Source organism: Hippocampus guttulatus, chromosome 1 (assembly GCF_054856545.1).
Source record: "Hippocampus guttulatus isolate MCC_2025c chromosome 1, RoL_Hgut_1.0, whole genome shotgun sequence".
In the NCBI taxonomy this organism is placed as follows: Eukaryota; Metazoa; Chordata; class Actinopteri; order Syngnathiformes; family Syngnathidae; genus Hippocampus; species Hippocampus guttulatus.
The window spans coordinates 13,430,363-13,450,401 of NC_141261.1; the positions used below are offsets into that span (position 1 = coordinate 13,430,363).

Sequence of the window (20,039 nt, forward strand, 5' to 3'; positions counted from 1 at the left end):
CACAGACAGCAAGATTTGCTTCCGTTTACCAGGCATGTTTTCAGAGCATGTCGTACAACAATGTACGAGTCGATCAGTAGCATTGCCTAGCAAGGACAGGAATCCCGCGCTGTGCATGTTCGTAAGCAAGGTCGCAGCGGCAATTAGCTTCCCGCGGTTTGTTGTAACGAAGGCCTTTTCATAATTTTGTGAGATAAATCTGGTTGTTGAAATGAAGTTTACTTGATCAAGATTGTTCTTTGTTGGCATAATCGGCAAATGGAAAATGAATGACGCAACTTTTCAGACCCCTCTCCAGAATGAATCGTACCTACGTGAAGCTAGCATTGGCTACCTCAACCAATCCCCCAGTAATACCCTCCATCAGTAATATCTCTCCTTCTAGAACGGCAGTGGTATGATATCTATGTATTCGAAAAGACGAAATATCTTTTTTTATGGAACTCTTCTTCATCCGTGCAATGCAAAGGACGATGCCGTGAAGTCGTCCATGAATCTAAATAGGTGTTTTTGCTTAGCGTTGTCCACATACTTATTTCTCGGCGACTCGATTTATCACCCCGCAGTAAATCTCCTCATTGGACTGGATGATACAACGTAATAAAATGTTTCCATTTAAGCTTGAGGTGCTGTGTGGTGTGCTGTGCTTTTATGACTTTACCTCAACATCTACTTTGGATTGCTTATCGGCCCTTGCTTCGTGTGCCTCGGTTATAATGTTCTCATATCCTGACACCTAACGTGCTTGTTCAAGACAAATTATGATAGACTCTCTTTTATCTTAGGCTATATGAGGACGGTGTTGCGATGCTGCCTCGGCATTATGACACAGCTCGTTCCCACTCTATTTTTAATATGTAATACATAGAATACGGTTTTCAAATGCTGGATCAAACTTTTAGAAAGGCAAAGCCGACTTTTCTCGGCTGATTTGGATAAATTGACATCCCCTGGCTAAGATGTGGACCCCCGCGTTGAAGTAAATGATGAAGCAGAGGAGATATTGCGATGGATAGCAAGTGATGGGTGTATTGATCGCGGCCCCAAACTCATCTCGCCATTCCAAGAAAGTGTCCAGTGGATCCAATAACCAGTGGACGAGGCCCGTAATTCCTTGGGTGGCTAATGACAACTAACGTTATATATACTGTCGAGCCACAAGGCAGGCCGATAGCCTTTGTCACCGGCATGATATATCCATCCATGACTCTATTTTCCGATCCGCTTCTCCTCAGTGTCGCGGGGGTTGCTGGAGCCTATCCCAGACTGCTTTGGGCACTAGGCGGGGGACACCCTGAACCGGTTGCCAATCGCAGGGCATACAGAGGCGAACAACCAGCCGCGCTCATGCACTATTTAGAGTGTTCAATCAGCATGCCATGCATGGTTTTGGAATGTGGAAGGAAACCGGAGTATCCGGAGAAAACCCACGCAGGCCCGGGCAGAAAATGCAAACTCCATATCGGGAGGCCGGAGCTGGAGTTGAACTTCCTCCTCCTCAAGCTCACTCCGCACTGTGAGGTCGATGCGCTAACCACTGACCCACCGGGCCGCCAGCATTGTGTGTATATATATATATGTGTGTGGCGGCTCGGTAGTCCAGTGGTTAGCACGTCGGCTTCACAGTGCAGAGGTACCGGGTTCAATTCCAGCTCCGGCCTCCCTGTGTGGAGTTTGCATGTTCTCCCCGGGCCTGCGTGGGTTTTCTCCGGGTGCTCCGGTTTCCTCCCACATTCCAAAAACATGCATGGCAGGCTGATTGGACGCTCTAAATTGTCCCTAGGTGTGAGTGTGGGCGTGAATGGTTGTTCGTCTCTGTGTGCCCTGCGATTGGCTGGCATCTGATTCAGGGTGTCCCCGCCTACTGCCCGAAGACGGCTGGGATAGGCTCCAGCACCCCCCGCGACCCTAGTGAGGATCAAGCGGTTCGGAAAATGGATGGATGGATATATGTGTGTGTGTATCTATCTCTCTCTCTCTCGCTCTCTCTCTCTGTCTGTCTGTCTCTCTCTCTCTCTCTCATATATATATATATATATATATATATATATATATATACACACACACAGTATATTTATATATATAGCGGCCCGGTAGTCCAGTGGTTAGCACGTCGGCTTCACAGTGCAGAGGTACCGGGTTCGATTCCAGCTCCGGCCTCCCTGTGTGGAGTTTGCATGTTCTCCCCGGGCCTGCGTGGGTTTTCTCCGGGTGCTCCGGTTTCCTCCCACATTCCAAAAACATGCATGGCAGGCTAATTGGATGCTCTAAATTGTCCCTAGGTGTGAGTGTGGGCGTGGATGGTTGTTTGTCTCTGTGTGCCCTGCGATTGGCTGGCAACTGATTCAGGGTGTCCCCCGCCTACTGCCCGGAGACGGCTGGGATAGGCTCCAGCACCCCCCGCGACCCTAGTGAGGATCAAGCGGTTCGGAAAATGGATGGATATATATATATATATATATATATATATATATATATATATATTTATATATATTTCTTTTTGACATGACTTATGCTTTTCATCTGAAGCCCAAATGGCTCCAATGTGCTTGTGCAAAAAAAATGTCAGGATATCCAACGATCAGATAAGTGATGGGTGACCATAAAGCCTTTTTTTGCTTCTTTTTTTCAATATTTCACTGACTTCAGTACTGTTTTTGTACTGACTGGGTACATCGGTCGGGCTAACAGACTGACTGCTCATGTTGAATAACAGCCAGCCAGTGCGGAAGGCAAGAGTGCAGCAGATTCCCGGGATCCTATCATCCATCTGGCCGTCTTCCTGAGGACCGATTGGTGGGTCACTTTGGGGATGAGGGTCACTAATCAGGGAGGAGCAGTTGGAGGTGGCAGCACTTTGCAACCCGGCACCAGCACACCCCGATGAACATACAGAAACATTTTGGCAGAGCAGAGCGACAGGTGGAATATACGATGAGCTTTAACAGTCAGCCTTGAAGGACAGCTCTCTGTCTGTGTCACCCTTTAAGGCGAGAATCTGCGAAGAAGGCATTTGGAGCATCGTAATCTTCCACTTTAAGCCTTCGAACAACTTGATGTCAGCACGAATAACGCTTTATCGCTCTCTGAATCATCCACTGAGTTGAACTTTTGTTGATGCCGAGTTCCTCGAGATAGACTTTGCCTAGCGTTGTGCTAATGCCTGTTCTAAGAATTCAGTGTTCATCACAAGTGGTAGGCCTTCCAAGGCGTGCTTTGTCAAAACAGATCCTGTTTTTAGATACTTGCCGTGGAGAGCGTATGTTGTTCCACTTTAACTCATTCACTCCCAAAGACGTTTTTAAACGTCTTTTCAGACTTGGTACAGAATTGGCTGGTACTGAATGAGTTAAGGAGTGTTTAAAAAAAAAATATTACAATGCTACTAATATCATGTGGCCGAGGCATTTGGAGCATCATGGGAAAGGGGAGCTTATAAGAACCGCAAAGCCTAAATTGTCAAATGCTGATGACCTCACGTCTGCCCGAATGATACCTAAAGTGAAATCGGAAAAAAAAAAAGATATGTATACTGTACTGACTTCTGTGCACACCCTGTCGAAGACGATTACATTCATTAAGGTGACTCATTTCACTCAGCGCAATTTGACTGCTTCAGCAAGTGGCTCTGCCTCCTCAAGCTAAGAGCGCGTCATTAGCGACTAGTTGACGTTATGCGCCGAATCATCGGGGCTGAGTAAGGTCAACAAATTGACTAGTCTATACAACCCCTCTTTATTTAAGTCAAGTGCATCGTGGTATCGTCTCATTAGTGTCACGCATCACTACGTTGCTCTCAGTAATTCAGAGGTGTGAATCTGAATCGGAATGATTTCTGTCTCGGGTGTGTCAGGCCTGTGATTGACTAGCGATCAGTTGGGTCCAGAATCCTGCTACTCGAGCTAAATCATCTGGGATACAGTCCAACATTCATGTCAAAGCTTTGTCTTTTCCTCTTATTTACTGTTATACTCTGTCAAAATGAGTGCTGTGAAAAAGGTTCATTAAAACGGCATTTGGCTAAGACACTCAAGGCCTATCGTAGCACAATTCAAGAAACGGCATCGCAAAGGTTTTAGTGTACAGTAGTACCTCTACTTACGAAATAAATTTTCTGAACTCGAAAATGTGATCAGTAGAGATGCGTTTTCCATGTAAATGCCCTAATTCGTTCCAAGCCCCACCAAAATTGTGACATAAATGTTTCCCAAAGCATAAAAATGCATCAACATATGTAACAAATGCATGTTACAATTAGATCATTGTACAATAAATTAGCGTTGTGCATAATGTAAAAAACAATGAATAGAGTAAAGAATAAAAATGATGGCCATGTAATTTTGAACTGCACCCTCATTGTTTTTGGCCTTTCTAGTCCTTGCTCTCTCTCAGAAGTGGTTTTTGCCTGGCGTTTTGTCAAGAACAGATCCAAGGACGTTTGCTTTTAACAATCTTTTGAAAATGTCCAAGGCGAACAGCATAGTGAGCAATTGCTCAACTGGTGAACACTTTTTCTGGGTGATTCACATTTACGTCAAACGATCAGAACGCCTCGTGGCCCGAGGGGCGAATGACGAGGACGCTGCAAAGACACAGATCATCTATCTACATACAAAGAAACGTCCGCTAGTAGTCCCTCTCAGCCAATGGTATGCCAGGATGATGCTCGGTAATAGCCAATGGCAGAGCAGCTATAAGGATGTTGCGTTCAGGAACCTCAGAGCTGCGAGTAGCGGGCCATATTGTATTTTTACCTTTCGTATCTTGAAATTTCTTTTGTAACAAGAGACAATATTTTTCTGTTGAGACGTTTCATAACTTGAAAATTTCATATGAAGAGACGTTCGTAAGAAGAAAGAAGACATTTATTTTGTGACACTGCTTCGCTAATTCCAATTGGTTTTGTGTTACAAGCGTGGTCACGGAACAAAAATGACACTCGTATCTCAAAGGGACCGCTCGAAATAGAAAAAAGCTCCCTTACCTCCTTTACCTCTTTTACATTTCACCATGTCACTCAACTGTAGTATGCGTCATAGTCCTTGTGGCCAGCCTCCTCTCCCCTTGCCCTCCCTGGTTTCATAAGAGGCTTTCTGTGTCAGTGAATTCCGTTTGCTTCCAGTCCACACACTAATCCCAGGAGTGCAGCCTTGTTTTATGCATGTCCTCTCCCATTCACAATGCCCATAAATGGTCTCTTGGTGAGGAGAATTGGGCCATGCTGCTGCATGTCACTCACATGGGAAGCGCCGGGCAGCTGAATGGAACGGATGGTCTGCTGTGAGCCTCGACAGATGTGGCTTTTTATGCTCTCCTGAACCTGTTGAAATGAAATAAATCTGATTGTTCGGGAATAGGATGGCAAGTGTCGGCAATTTGTGGGAACTCTCTTTCTTGAAATATTAAGTGCTGTGAGTTCACAATCCTCTGCTCCGGTTTCGAAGTGACCACTCATCAACCCTTGCCATTAGCAATTCTCAATACAACCGCTAAAATCAACAGCAGCAATCTCATTCGCAAGTGACAAGAAATGGGGACCCATATCTCATTTCTGTGGTTTATAGATTACAGTAAAGGGAATCTCTGCTTGAGCTTTTCATCTATTTATTTATTGATTTATTTTTAATTTGAAAGCCGTGATTTGTATTCAGGCCAAAGCTATGTGTAATATATTTTTGTAATTGTAAATAGCACAGCCACCATATCTATATCTATATTTATATTGCACTTAATTGAACTGTGTACATTGAAACTTGAAACATTTATTTTTGTGAATGCAAACACTTTTTCTTCTTTCTACCCCCCAATTTTGCTGCTGTAGACTGTAAACTGTCACAGACTATGACCCTCCCCTCATCATCCGACATCTGCGTATTGCACAATGCACTACCTCACTTTACCCACAATAGCCACAAGTGCCATTGTTTATGTTGTTTGTATTGTTTATATCGTCTATACTGTTTATACTGTTCACATTACATTACATTAGCTGCTATCTTGTCTTAGCTTTGTGTTTAATGCACGTTTGCATGTTTGCACTGAGGAGGATTCAGAGGAAGAAATTTCATCTATGCTGCATGTCAGACATAAAGCATATTTGACAATCAAGATGACCTTGACCTTGAAATTTCCCCATTGTGGGACAAATAAATGATATCTTATCTTATCTTATAGAAATGTCGCACTGGCATCGCGGTCCCAAATGACTATGTTGAACCAAGGGGAGCAGATTCATTTAGTCAAACCACAATCATGTCTAAGGGGGTGGGGGGGGGGGGGGGGGGTTGCTGTGGCCTAGTAGCATTTATAAGCTAGCAATTACAACATTTGTGATTGGGTGTCAGTTGTGGATTTTCGCTATTGGCATCAGAGCTCAGTCATGTGGTTTCCTGGTACTGTATACTATATATTCGAATGTCTATCTGGTTTTGTTTCTTTGTTTTAGCATTACTCCGATGAGGCTTACTATATTGCCCCCCCTCACCCCCGCTGCCACCCCGTGTCAGGCAACAAACTCCATACCCACATTTGTTTTCAACCCCAAATAACTGATGCTGCTGATGTTGGTCTTTTTTTTTTTGCCATTGCCCTGCTTGCCCAATGAGCTCTATCCATCCATCCATCCATCTTTTCCCGCTTATCTGGGGTCAGGTCGCCGGGGCAGCAGTTTTAGCAGGGAAGCCCAGATTTCCCTCTCCCCAGCCACTTCCTCTAGCTCTTCCCGGGGGTTCCCGAGCCGTTCCCAATGAGCTGCTTGTAAAAACAAACAAACAAACAAACAAACAACAACAAAGGACGGAACAGGTATTACTGCTACTTGGAAAGTATATCCACATTCTACACAATGTCGTGACACACACCGGATCATCTTGAGCGAGCTCTCCCCAACTGAGAAAATTGCTCACTTTGGTGACACTCCTGATCGGAAGACTGGCTGTGTTCGGAATTATTCCCTTATCCACTTATAACGTGCCCCATTTAGTCAATTTCCTATTTTCTAAATCGGTTCGAATGTGTAGTAAGTACACGTTATCCCCGTGGTTCTCAACCTTTTGAAACCAAGTACCATCCCAAAAAATAATTGGCTCTCCATGTACCGTGATAATGACCAACATTAAAATGCAGGGAGGCCCACATATTTCTCAAACGCAAGGCAAAGGCAGTGTTGATAAAGTTGCGATATTCAAAGGATTTTTTTTCCAAAAATGAAGTCCAAATTTTACGTGAAAAACGACAAACTCAAATGACAAAGTGATGCTATTATGATGATAAAAAGAAGCTAATTATATGATAGTTTTATTTAATTTTTCTTTCTGTTAGAATTTTTAGAGACTTAAGACCCAATCTTGCAACAAATATGAAAAATAAAAAATAAAACAGAAAAAAATCTAAATTAAGCAACAATAAAGATTATTTTACATGAAAACCATTTAACATTTTTGACAATGATGTCAAAATATAAGAAAATATAAGATTGTTTTTTTTTTATACTGGAAGAAATTCATCATTCTATTAGCAAGGAACCAACAATTGCTAGACATGACCACATGAAAGACATGATCAAAAACGGACAACCTTACGCTTCTTCTTCCTAAATTTGAGGTATCTACCAATGATATGGTGCTACCGTAGTGCAAATGAATTTGTAATAGTTCTTTTGGTATCTCTGAAGTGAAGGACAATGTGTTTTTGTTTCAAATATGGCACTGGAAAGGTCATGCTGTTGGCTTGATCAGTGGTGTGCAATTACATGCTCGGTGGGCAAAAATATGGTGACACCTGGCTCCACCTACAGCAAGCAAAATAACTGAGGCCATGCCCTGAATTATATCTTTGCATCACTTTTGAAGAAGATTTGGGGTGTGTCGCTTCGAGGTCACTGTGAGTGGACCTGAGTGAGGGCTTCGGCAGCCATATTAATTTTTCCGCCATCCTCACTCAAGCTCGCCTCTTATTCAGGAGCGTGATCCTGTGCCCACTGAGTTGAAAGCATACTGTATGCTTCTATTGGCTCCATCTGTCATGTTATCATTGAATCCAAGTGAATAATAGTGGAGGAGACTGGACTGTCTCAGAATTGTTTGTTATTTATTCCTTTGTTGTGTGTTCACAACCCCCCCTCCCCGCCATATAATTAATTTTGTGATTTCATCGCTTGATTTTCTGTTTTGGTGCATTATGTTCGCTTTTCTTAGTGTCTTTGAGGTAATCGTTAATTTCCTTTTTTTTCGGAGGCGGTCTTTGAACGCCTCGCGAGCCGAACGGAAGAGCTGGCGCATAGTCGAGAGAGATGCGCCAGGTTTTGTTGAGACTGTTAAAAGCATTAATAAAGTGCATGTTTAAAAAAAAAACACCCCACAGCTCTCCTTTTTTAGGAGCTGCAACAATAATAATATTATTAATATGAATAATAATCCTTGTTTAGATAAGATCCAGTGGTCGCTTATGAAATGGTTCTATCTCAACGATTTGCTAACCGTCCCGGGTAGGGCGTAATGTAAACCTGTTCTAGAAGGCGTTATTGGCCGTCTCGTACTAAAAGTACACATTCCTTGAATAAATCTGGCATCGTAGCGACAAAACCCAGTGGTCGTGTACCTCACAGATGTCTGTCGCGCGACCGTAAACGAACACATATCAAGCAGTGTCAGAAATGGACACACGTGTTGATGATCCGACAATGGCTGAGAGTGAACCAACCAGAGGACACCATGAAATGACGGGAATAAAACCACATCCAATCCTAAATCCTCCTAAATCCTAATCCACTATCACCAGCGCCAAATACAAAGGAGATGGAGGAGAAATGAAGTCGGAACATTTCTAGGGGACCCAAAGAATGCTAGCTTTCCAATGTGAATTTGCATTAATAAGATGATTTACATGAAATTATTTTTGGTGCATTGGCTCGCCCAAATTGCCCCTTTTCTCCAGCCGCAAATAAGGAGCACACATGTGTATTTATCCTTTTATTTCTTCTCTTTCCACTTAACCTAAATATCACGATGGCAACATTTAGGTCCCAGCAGGTGAGCGTGAAATCAACTCCATCAACACCCAAGATTTGATGTATCTTCTAACGCAGTGTGAATATTCAGTTAGTTGATGATTTGGCCATTTCCCTCATCGTAAAAGACTGCTAACATCAAACAGCATCGAACAGGCTTCAGGAGATAGCCTGCCCCAAATACCCCCTTTTCCACCAAAACAAAATTGGTGCTTGTTCGGCGCCAGGGCCAGTGCTGTGCTTAGTTGGTGTGCTTGTTTGTTTTTCCACCGGCAAAGAGCCAAGTAGGAGCTACGTCATTACGTCATCGTCCAGATGTCACTGCTACCCAAGAGTGCCTGCACTATTAATAACAGTAATAATAATAATTATTAGAATGCGCTGTTAGCATCTGCTAGCTAGGCAACTTCATAAAGCATCGATTATACTTGCATGTAGTATAGAACAGTGAGCGACATGCAATCAGCAAACGCTTATATCTTTCTTAATCATTGTAGATGATCACAAGGCTGGCTGATCACACGCTCACTGGGCAGATCCGCCATCGCTCTCCTGGTGGGACACAATTGTGCCGGTGTTCACCACTCAACAGTTTGTGCAAAACCTCCGTGTGTCCGGAGAGTCATTCAACTCCATCTGACAAATAATCGGGGCCATCTTCAGCACCAATTTCAAGCACCAGAGCTAGACCTACATCCAGTTTCGGTGGTGGAAAAGGAAAGAACTAGTGCTAACCTGGGAACTGGCCCGGAACGAGCACGAGCACAAGCGCGGTGGAAAAGGACCAAAAGAGAGTCTCAACTCAGCATCAACAAGGGCCTATACCGAGATCAGATCCCTCAATGCCTTTTTGTCAGTTTGATGGGAGGAGCCTTTTGCTGGGTGAGCACCTGCTTGATTCCATCTAAACTGCATGAACTTACCCAGCTATGCAAATACAGGTACTGTAACTGGCGCCAAGACTGAGTTGTTGGTTGCCATGACAACAAAAATACAATTTATTTTAGGCTTGTTGTTTTGCAAAAATATTTTATATTTCTATGTGAACTTTCATATTTGTTTTTTCTTTAAATCCTCTGAATATGTTATTTGGAATGTTTTGTTAAGAATCACTTCCGGGTCACGTGCCGTGGATAGCGAGGAATGAGAGAAAGATCGAGAAGACAACTTGAGACAGAGACAGAGCTACGATACCGTGTGGTCTACGTAATTTAATTAGATCTACTTTCGGTTTACCAAGGTGCACACGGTATGTCATTTTGTGTTTATTTATTTAATGTCTTGTTAAAGATATTGTAATTTTGATGTTGTTTGAAATGTGTTTTAGTTTTCACGGTGTTCCACGATTAAACGTTTTTGGACATCAGTACGAGGCGTCATCCTTGACCGGGGTACATACAGGTACTCAATTGAAATCTATACATTGCTTGATGCAATTGCAAAAAAAATAAAGAGTTGGTGGAGCAGATGGGCAGGGAATGTGACTGCAGGGCAGCTGGCAGGGCACAGTTGTGACAGCCGGTGCTCCTTTCAGCTGGTGGTGACCCAAAGCAAACCAGACAAGTCATCACAATTGTCAATTTGAATGTAAAAAAAACAACAACAACAACCTCGTGATTCATTCCCAAAAAAATATTGAGATTTATTTGTTCTTACTGAAAGCAGTCATAAAAAGCCATGTACAGGGTGACCCAAAATGATTGCAAAGCACATTAAGTGCCTGTCATTTCTCCAACCGATGATGGAATTGCTCTGTTTGGTACGCAATTTATTTTGATAACAATTCAGTCCTGAAAATGTGAGCTCTTTAGTCCATTCGGTCTAAATTTATTTGACTTTCGGTTGTGGACCACAATGCACAGGCCCTGCAGAGCAATCTTTTTTTTTTGGGCGGGGGGCATTTGGGCATAATTGAGCTAAGATCTGCACGGGTAGTTGTGCTTTTATTGACTCTCTTAATATTCTCAGCCTGTTAACAACGAGCCTGGCTTCGAAGTACTGCTCTGCGCAGCAAACTTGAAGCATTTCTCCTGTTTTCTAAGTAAACGATCCTTCAGACTGTGAAGGGGAAATCATTTCTGCCCAACGTGCGTAATAAATGGACGAGAGACTCATAGCACAATTTAGCATCATCATTTCAATTCCAAACGGTGAATAGCAAATAAAGTGCCCTGGGTACATGTTTCAACACATTGTTAAGCCATTTATTTTTGAATTCTTTTGGCTCGAGTTGTTTGCCTGAGCCTTCTGTTAATTCAGTTTACCGATGCCTGTGTCAACAACTTTCCTGCAAGAGCCAATGCAGAACTGGTGCCTTATTTTGAAACTCTACCAACTTCTTTTGGGTTTCCTTCTTCTGATGTCTCTTTCACTCAACTTGATTTGCACATATTTGATGTGCCATCTGCCAGAAATAGACTGGCCTCTCACCTTTAGCCGAGCATAGCAGAGTTACTCCTGGATCCCCCTCAGACAGGTGGAGCACGAAGAAGTGAGATGCAAAAGTCATTATTGCCGCAAACCTGACCAACAGAGAGCCAGCCGTCCAAAGTCCTGGAGCCACTCTTGCTCTTGTCATCCAAGACATGACACAAGGCCTTGCACTTGGACCATAATCTTTACAATTTACAAGCTTCCCATTCAGTCAGATTGGGTTTAAAATGACTTTTTTTCTTCTCACAATTAGTTGCAACATGAAATGTGGACCGAAAAAATGATGTCATTCGCGAGGTAGTTTGTCATTGCAACGAATGACATTGTCATTGATTAAAAATACTGTAGTGGACGTAACAACAAACAAATCACTGAAGAATTAGCAAAGAGAAACTTCAACAACAAAATGTTCGCCAATGTATGCGACGTGCACAGTAAATCCGTCGCGAGCATTTCTTGCGGTGCGATTCAATTGAAGTCAATGTGATTGGCACGTTGGGGCACGTATGCGTGCTGGGCGAGGCGGATGATGCGTTTGGAGAGGCGGGAAGCGTGCACACGCACTAAAAATCCGCTCATTTCGTCTATTCGCCAAAGTTAGACGATTTGAACTTTTTACGCGCGAAAATAAACGTGAGCTGGCTTGGCATATGTATTTTTTTATTATCGTCATTGTTTTACAACCGTTGAACTGTCCCAAGGCTAACATTAGCCGGAGCTACATTAAGGAACCACTTTGTCCTCCGTGACTCTTTGTAAAATGGGTGGTGCAACTGCGATCATTTAGCAAGCACAGCGCCTCCACTTCTTCGGTGTGTGCGAATCTAGTCCCTGCGTCAAACGCTCGCGAAAAAAAGTGAGGCGGAACGATCGCAGCCAATTTGCCGTGCACGTAGCACAAGATCTCGACACCCAAGCCGTCATATTGCTGAGTGCAATCATGGGGACGTTTTCGTTCGTTCATTCTGGTGTCCATGCATGCTACAAGTTTTGCTTTACCGTATTGGCCCGAATATAAGACTGTGTTTTTTGCATTGAAATAAGACTGAAAGAGTGGGCGTCGTCTTATATTCGGGGTCTAGACATTATACCCATTCAAGACGCTAGATGGCGCCAGATATCATTGAAGCGAATGTTGAACTTGACTCCCCAGGCCAAAGTGAACCCCTGTCATAAAGAATAAAAATAAAAAAATGCGCTAAGAAAGAAAAGAGAACAAAATAATAGAAGAGATAACAGAAAATGGAGAAACGTAGTGACAATCTGTGGGTCGAAGATCGGCAGCTGAGGAGAAGTTATGATGTAATTTATATTTCAAAAACCAGGAGCCATTCATTTACGAATGTGATTGCACTTTAGATTTGAATGAGGCAAAATAACATGCTTTTTCTCTCAAATATATTGTTATAATCATTTGTTTCAGATGTACTGTAATTATTTTCTGTATAAAAATGAATTTGATGTTCAAAAAAGGGGCGGCCTGTTAGTCCAGTGGTTAGCACGTCGGCTTCACAGTGCAGAGGTACCGGGTTCGATTCCAGCTCCGGCCTCCCTGTGTGGACTTTGCATGTTCTCCCCGGGCCTGCGTGGGTTTTCTCCGGGTACTCCGGTTTCCTCCCACATTCCAAAAACATGCATGGCAGGCTGATTGAACATTCTAAAATTGCCCCTAGGTGTAAGTATGGGCGTGCATGGTTGTTTGTCTCTGTGTGCCCTGCGATTGGCTGGCAACTGATTCAGGGTGTCCCCCGCCTACTGCCCGAAGACGGCTGGGATAGGCTCCAGCACCCCCCGCGACCCTAGTGAGGATCAAGCGGTTCGGAAAATGGATGGATGGATGTTCAAAAAGTCTTTTTTCAAACTTGAGTCTTGAAAAAGAGGGGGTTGTCTTATAATCAGGGCCGTCTTATATTCGGGCCAATACGGTAATGCGCAAACGTGGGCTCTGGTGGGAAATCTTTGATACATTAAATGTGTACACTCCTCTCCACCCTTGCATCTGTCCAAAATAAATAAAGAAATAAATAAACGTTCATCTAGTTGGCCAATCAATGTGCTTTCATCTTCAATCAAATTATTAGTCTCACGTCTGGTGTGCTGACTCAATAAACTCACTGCATCAGTTTTATTGGTACGCCAGGAACGCGGCCACTGAGAAAGGTTTTGAGCAGATTCTGCTGAATGCCTCCCCTTAAGGTGGATGCCTGGGGCCTCCCTGTCTTCTTCGTCATCATCATCATTACTCACGCTTAAGTCGTCCTCCTGAAAAATTGCCAGAGGATAAAATCTGACATTTCCCTTAACATACGTGATCCATTAGAACCGACCTCTTTCCTGTGAGGCCACTCTTGTGAAAGCATTATTTTTCCTTTGCCCTACTCGACACTGGCATTTCTACTCAGCAAAATCGGATCCTTCCACCTAGCTTATTTTTGTCAGTGAAACATTAACGAGGCTTCTCTGATAGGAACGGTCAATGGTTATTTTAGGAGGAACACGTGGTATTCTGTTTTTTTTTTCTCAGTGTGCTGGCGAAATAGTTTACCGATATTTTACATTTTGGGGATTATTGAACCCTATGGATGTCATGTGGCATCATAAGATGTTGTCACACATAATATTATGTGTGTCACTTTAGGATGCACTTTGATTAATTGGGCAACATTAGCAAGATTTGTTTTTTCTACCAAATACCAATGCTTAAGTGATTTAACCCTTTCGGGGACAACGGTTACTACAGTGGACAGCTTATCATGGTGTCTGAAGTCTCACAAGATTTGTTGGCATTTGGCGCAATGGATGATGCATACAGCGATTTGTGAGCCATCCAGCTCTTAATTGCAGTCAAACAATCATGTGGTGCACTTATCTCATCTACTGTGTTGAAAAATACATTTGGAGGTCATCTCTATACAAGTGGTATGAGATACATAAGAATTTTCTGAGGGAGCATGTAGAGCAGAAAAGGGATGGGCCTTAAGATTGACCCTGGAAGAACACCTCAGCAAAGGGGGAAATATTCTTACTTACGGGCGCCAATAACCACCAAAAAATGTGTACTTGACAGATTGGTTGGTTATAATCCTACGTTTCCCTCTTGCCATAACAGGTAAACTTCGCAAATCCAAACCTGTTTTGTTAAGCGCTTTGTTACAGCTGCAGCTGTTGTGAAAGTGCTATATAAATCAGGATGTATTGTATTGTATCAGGTTACAGGGTGCATTGAAAGGGTTCATATTCTTATCAGATCTAAAGCCCAACTGATCTTGCCTCAAGACGACTGAGATACATCTGCTCAGGCAAAATTCACTCAACTGGTTGTAGCTCAGATTTTTATTTACTAGGCTATTGAAGAACCAATTAACTACGGAGCGAAAACAAACACCCCTTAGCATCAGTCCCTGCATTATGAAATGGTTTTTCACATCAATGTGCTCTCATGAGAAATAAAAAATAGACCTAATTTTCCTCTAAAGGGAAAAAAACAACACCCAGGTATTTGAAATGCTTTGACGCTCCGGCTAAATTGTGTTCAAATTGGCATAACAACTGAACTTTATCTGAAGATAATTGCCTGTATGAATGTTGCAAGATTCCTGCCGATCTTGAGTGTGGCTATCACAATCAACAAGCGCAAGATTACCCCTCAGACGAATTGCAACTAATCCATCTTAATCCGGCACGGCAGCTGTGCGACTGTGGCCCCCCACCTTGCCGTTTGCCATCCAACAAGCTCCAGCTCTCATGCTGCTCTAATGAACATTAGACGTAGTTTGTTTCCTCACTCCGCTGACTCACACCGCCTGGAGATATGCGTGATTTCATAGACTAATGCCGCTTATGATTTTATGTGATTAAACAGAATTCCTAAAACCAGCCAGTGAGAAGTGTGGCGCTCCTCGCAGCCTGCCAGCCGCTAATGGGCTCTCAGTGACCGTCGCCAGTGAGCTGAACGCTAACGTTCATGACTGGCTCGTTGCATGTCAAGGTCATGGGCTCTGGTGTTTTGTTTCTCTCTAAACTGTCCCGGACTGTGTGTGAGAGAGATTATGAAGGGCCACGCTATGCGGCTAAAAGCGGTTAAAAGCTTTTAAATCCTATGAAATGAATCTAGTAATTTATGCTTTTTAAATTGGTCAAACTATCAGATTTATCTGCCAAAACCATTGACGGGAATTGGCAATCTCAGTGGAATTATGCTCGTGAGTTTAGCATGTAGCACAAAGATTTGAATGGGTGTTTGAACACTGTTGATAGGTTTCCTGTGACATCACGCTCCGCCATGTTGGAGGTCAACGCATTGATTTGTCCCGTGCATTTTGAGCGATTGGATTGAGTGAGTGAATCCCGCCGGTCCCGACTGACAACAAATACTGATCACATGATCTAAAACCATCTCAATGAGAGTAAGGTCGGTAAGAAAAAATGAATTAAAAATACAAAAAAATATACATCAAATAAAATGACCGACACTGTGGTGCTTTGCAATAAGAATCTAGTTTTTCGAGAAACGAGCCTTCGTTCAGCCGATTTTTTAATTATAATTTTTTGGTTTTGTTTTGTTTTAGTTTTGACTTGCAAGCAAAGTGGCAAGCGCTGTGTGGTGGCAGTGAACTCAACTCAACTTACTTCACAACAAGCAGCAGTTTGGCGGATAGCAAACAAGTCTTCAAAAAAAGAGCATTCAAGCTTTTCAACGTCACTCCAAGCTAGTTGTCATTTCCTGTCAAAGTAAACCTCAAGCAAGGAATTCCATGGATATTTCAAGCAACCACATGACCCCCCCTAGCTTCCTGCTAGCACTTCATCAACACTGTAAGTAGTGTATATTTAAATGCAAATGGTGCGGCAACACATATAGACAGACAAGATAACAATACTCGCAGGCATAGATTTATCCTCTGCGAACTAATATGACTGCAGTTTACAGAGTCACGAACAGTAGTTGTGAAAACTTGATTCGTTTGTCTGCATGACTGCATTGTACTGCCCCCTGGTGGTCAGGTCATGCACACCAGAAGGAGCCGCAATGAATTTTGTTAGATGCACTTTTTAATTCTCTACTATTTGTGGTATTACTACATGTTTTTATAAAGTAAAATATGAGAGAGTGCTATTTTTTTAAGAGGATGAAACTGACTAATGGCATTTCCATTCATTCCATTGAAGATGGACGGTAGACTGTTCTGAGTTAAGAGCTTGGTTGCAGAACAAATTTGACTCATCTCTCAGGGCACCACGATTGAGCTTATTCTGAAGAACCTCAAATGTGAAAGGATAGCGAAGTTTGGTGAGATCGGAGAAGACAAATATGCACAATGTGCCAGGAAAGCAGTGACACCGTGTGCAGAATGATTATTTGAGGTGCCGTCAGAAGCTCATAACTTGAGTTTTTGTCGGCAGTGAATTAGAACTGTGCAAATTACTGCCATAAGCGGTGCGCAATAATCAATCATAATTTTGCTGACAACCACACCATAGACGATCTGAGAGAGGGATGATATTGTTTGATTGCTGTAGGAAGGATCGCACATGCGCACTTGAGTCATTTGCGCTTTGCGTTAAGACAGTTCATCATGTAGTGGATGATGGACATTTTCCAAGATCCTTTAGGACAGGGTCTGGTCCTCGCAACACAGATGGCACTGACTCCACTTAAACTCCGAAAAAATGACTGACCTTACGGTTCTGGATCAGTGTTGTTGACATGCACTGCTTGTAATCGAGTCCCTATTAAACGTCCTGACTCTTGGCGCGACATCCAACGATGAACTTACAAAACTCCCAAAGGTGGAAGGACTTTGTCCTAAAGCTGAATTCTGTAGATGGGGAGAAAACAAGCCAGGCCATCAGTGGGGCATCCAGCGACATTGCATTCAGCATCTCCCAGGAGACAGCTTTGCACAAGAAACTGTCGCAAAGAAAAATCAAAGAAAGGCAGACTCAGATGTTTACATAATTTACATTGGTCCTGTAGCTGGAACCCCCCCCCCGCCCTTTTTTTTTTTCTTTTACTCTCTATCCTCTTCCAGGGTTTTGGGTGAGCTGGAGCGATGTCAAAATGGGTTTGGGGTTTTGCCCTGGCTTTGGCAATTCTTGATTAGTCAGAGTTTTACTTAACATTATTGTGGTCTGAAGCCAGCCTTGTGTTGTGAGGTCACTGAGACCGGAAGCCAAGACAAATTCTAGGGCGGCGAGAAAATTAAAGCGGTTGTGCATGTACTGTATGTCCAGTATTTTCTATCCCAAGCAAGCGTGCGTCGCCCACAACAGGCACACTGGAAGCACATCGCGTACCTGCTGCTCATCTGAACTGGCTTGCCAAATCGCTCCGCTTTTTTTGTCTGTCTGCTCAGCAGGTTCGCCCATCAGCGTAGTGGATACTCATTTACGCTCAGGTGGCAATAGATTTTCATGAGGTTTTCAAAAAAATAAAGTAAGAAATGAATACCTGATAAATTCGAGTTCCTCATTTTTAGAGTAATGCTGATTAAAATAAATCATTTTAGGAATTCATAGTAAAGTCAATGAAAACGTGAAAATGAATTTATGGACACGTTTGGATGGGTTCATCCAAAAATAACTGGTTGGCATCTCCATTTAAATCACGGGTGTTTTAACTTTGAAGGGCCACACCCGGAAAACTCAAGGGGCCCAAGGGCTCCATCCACATCTTTCATTAAATTAACACTCAACCGATTAGTGAGTGTAGGTGAAGATGTGTGAAGCTATTATCTATTTCGAGTCGCTACTGTGGCCAACCGGGACCAGACACCTGCGCCGCGGCTACAGTGGCAGGGAGGGGCACGCACATTTCTTATCGGTCCTTCTTCGTTTGTGCTTCTTCTGCATGCGAACTACGCGTCAAAATGTACCACCGATATTTAAAAATCGGAATGATTCTGGGAGAACTGGAATGTGAGTTCCAGATGCACGAGAGTCTCGGTTATCGATGTCCAACCCTATCGTGGACGTCAAATTGAACCCTTTCGGGGACGGCGGTTACGACAGAGGACAGTTGATCATGTTATCACGTTACAGGGTGCATGAAAAGTTTAAATACAAAGCCTTTTTTTTTTAGTTTTTCCTCTTAGCAGTGATCTAAAATATTCTTGGAAATTTTGTTTCATCAACACTTGAGCTGCTGCAGTTTCTCAGAAAATCTAGTCGAGTTAGACAAATGTGCACCTGTTGCCGAGCAAGCGTTTGGAAGCCTCATTCATGCGTCAATGTTATACTCCTGAATAATACCATCATCGTGCCTCTTCGGTGCTTGACTGCCTTCTTGTGTTGTTTTTTTTTTTTTCCTAGCCCCGAAGCGTTTGGAATCATCTGTGCCGAAACACAGAGGGGGGAGAAGAGACCTCTCCCTTCTTCGCTTCCCGCCGCTGTTAGTCTTAATCGTCCAAGGCAAGCTTGTCGCTGGTGAAGTATTTAAGTCCACACTGCCCTCATCCCCCCGGCGCTGCTGTAAGTCTACAGCTCTGACAGTCGACTCACTCAGCAGGGAAGTGCCTGGCCGCGTCCTCCATGCGTTCCCCAGTCAGCAAAATTGGTCTGGCCCAGCTCTGGGGCAGACACGGCACGTACACTCGGCCCACATACCTCAATGAATGACGTTCGTGCAGTGGCCCACGTCTGGCATCCATGATGTGGGCCGCATTCGGCCCAGATCTGAGCCGCATTGTAAAACCATATCTGGCCCTACTCCGGCCCGACGCTGGGCCAGAACAGGTTCCTGATATCAGCCTGAATTCAACCTCAACCAAGCCACATCTTTCATGAGCCATATTTGATCCACATTAAAAAAAAAGTCTCAAAACGACTGTTATAAAAATATGTTTATTGTCATAATTTGTGAACCTCACATATAACTCCACATACACTGGAAAAATGCACTTTTCTTGATTTAACAGTGAACACAAAGTCCAACTTGGGATGCAGCTTACTCTTGAACGGTATTTTTCTGTCCATCAAATTGTTGCGCTCTCCATGTCCTCTTTTCTTCTCATGCTCTCCTTCCTGTCACCATCCCGATCAGGAGCCAGATGTAGCCATCTTTTGTTTGTGACATCAATTTCCTGGTCTGAGGCCCAAGATGTTAGGCTATTAGGTCTCACAGCGGCTGTAAGAACTGTAAGAAAACAAGAATGGACAGTGTTTTAGGAAAATAAACATTTGTACATGTCATGAACAATGAATGGTCAGTAAAAATAACCCCTGAAATTTCTTATAATAATAATAATAATAATAATACATTTCATTTATAAGCGTCTTTCAAAACACTCTAGGACACTTTACAACCAAAACTAAACTAGGTGTGACGCTGTGGGGCGGAATATTTGCTACCAAAAACTAAACGTAAATAACTTTTAAATAGTTTATACTGAATTTGAATTACGTGAATTGAAGGTCAGTGGTTCGGATAATGGATGGATTTGTATATTTGACTCTGAATCATATTGAATAACTGAATCTGAATTGTACAATCTGAATTTGAAACGATAGACTGTTTTTTCTTTGAAACTGTATTTGATCCTCACTGAAAATTAAATTCTGTTTATTTTCATATTCAGTCTTACAATACAAAACGACATTT

The 20,039-nt window shown here is 43.0% G+C and overlaps 1 protein-coding gene across 2 annotated transcripts in view; it reads left to right on the top strand.

Moving 5' to 3' along the window:
- pudp (pseudouridine 5'-phosphatase) overlaps positions 1–19,630 on the top strand; it is a 43,863-nt gene extending 24,233 nt beyond the window's left edge. The window contains exon 4 of one of the 2 annotated variants that reach the window (XM_086111113.1): positions 18,752–19,630. In XM_086111113.1, the coding sequence (XP_085967239.1) occupies positions 18,752–18,835 (84 nt within the window). In that variant the 3' untranslated portion in view covers positions 18,836–19,630. Of the gene's footprint in view, positions 1–9,504; positions 10,346–18,751 lie in introns of those variants that run through there. The other variant, XM_086111104.1, reaches the window with a different exon arrangement.
- Positions 19,631–20,039: the final 409 nt, after the last annotated feature.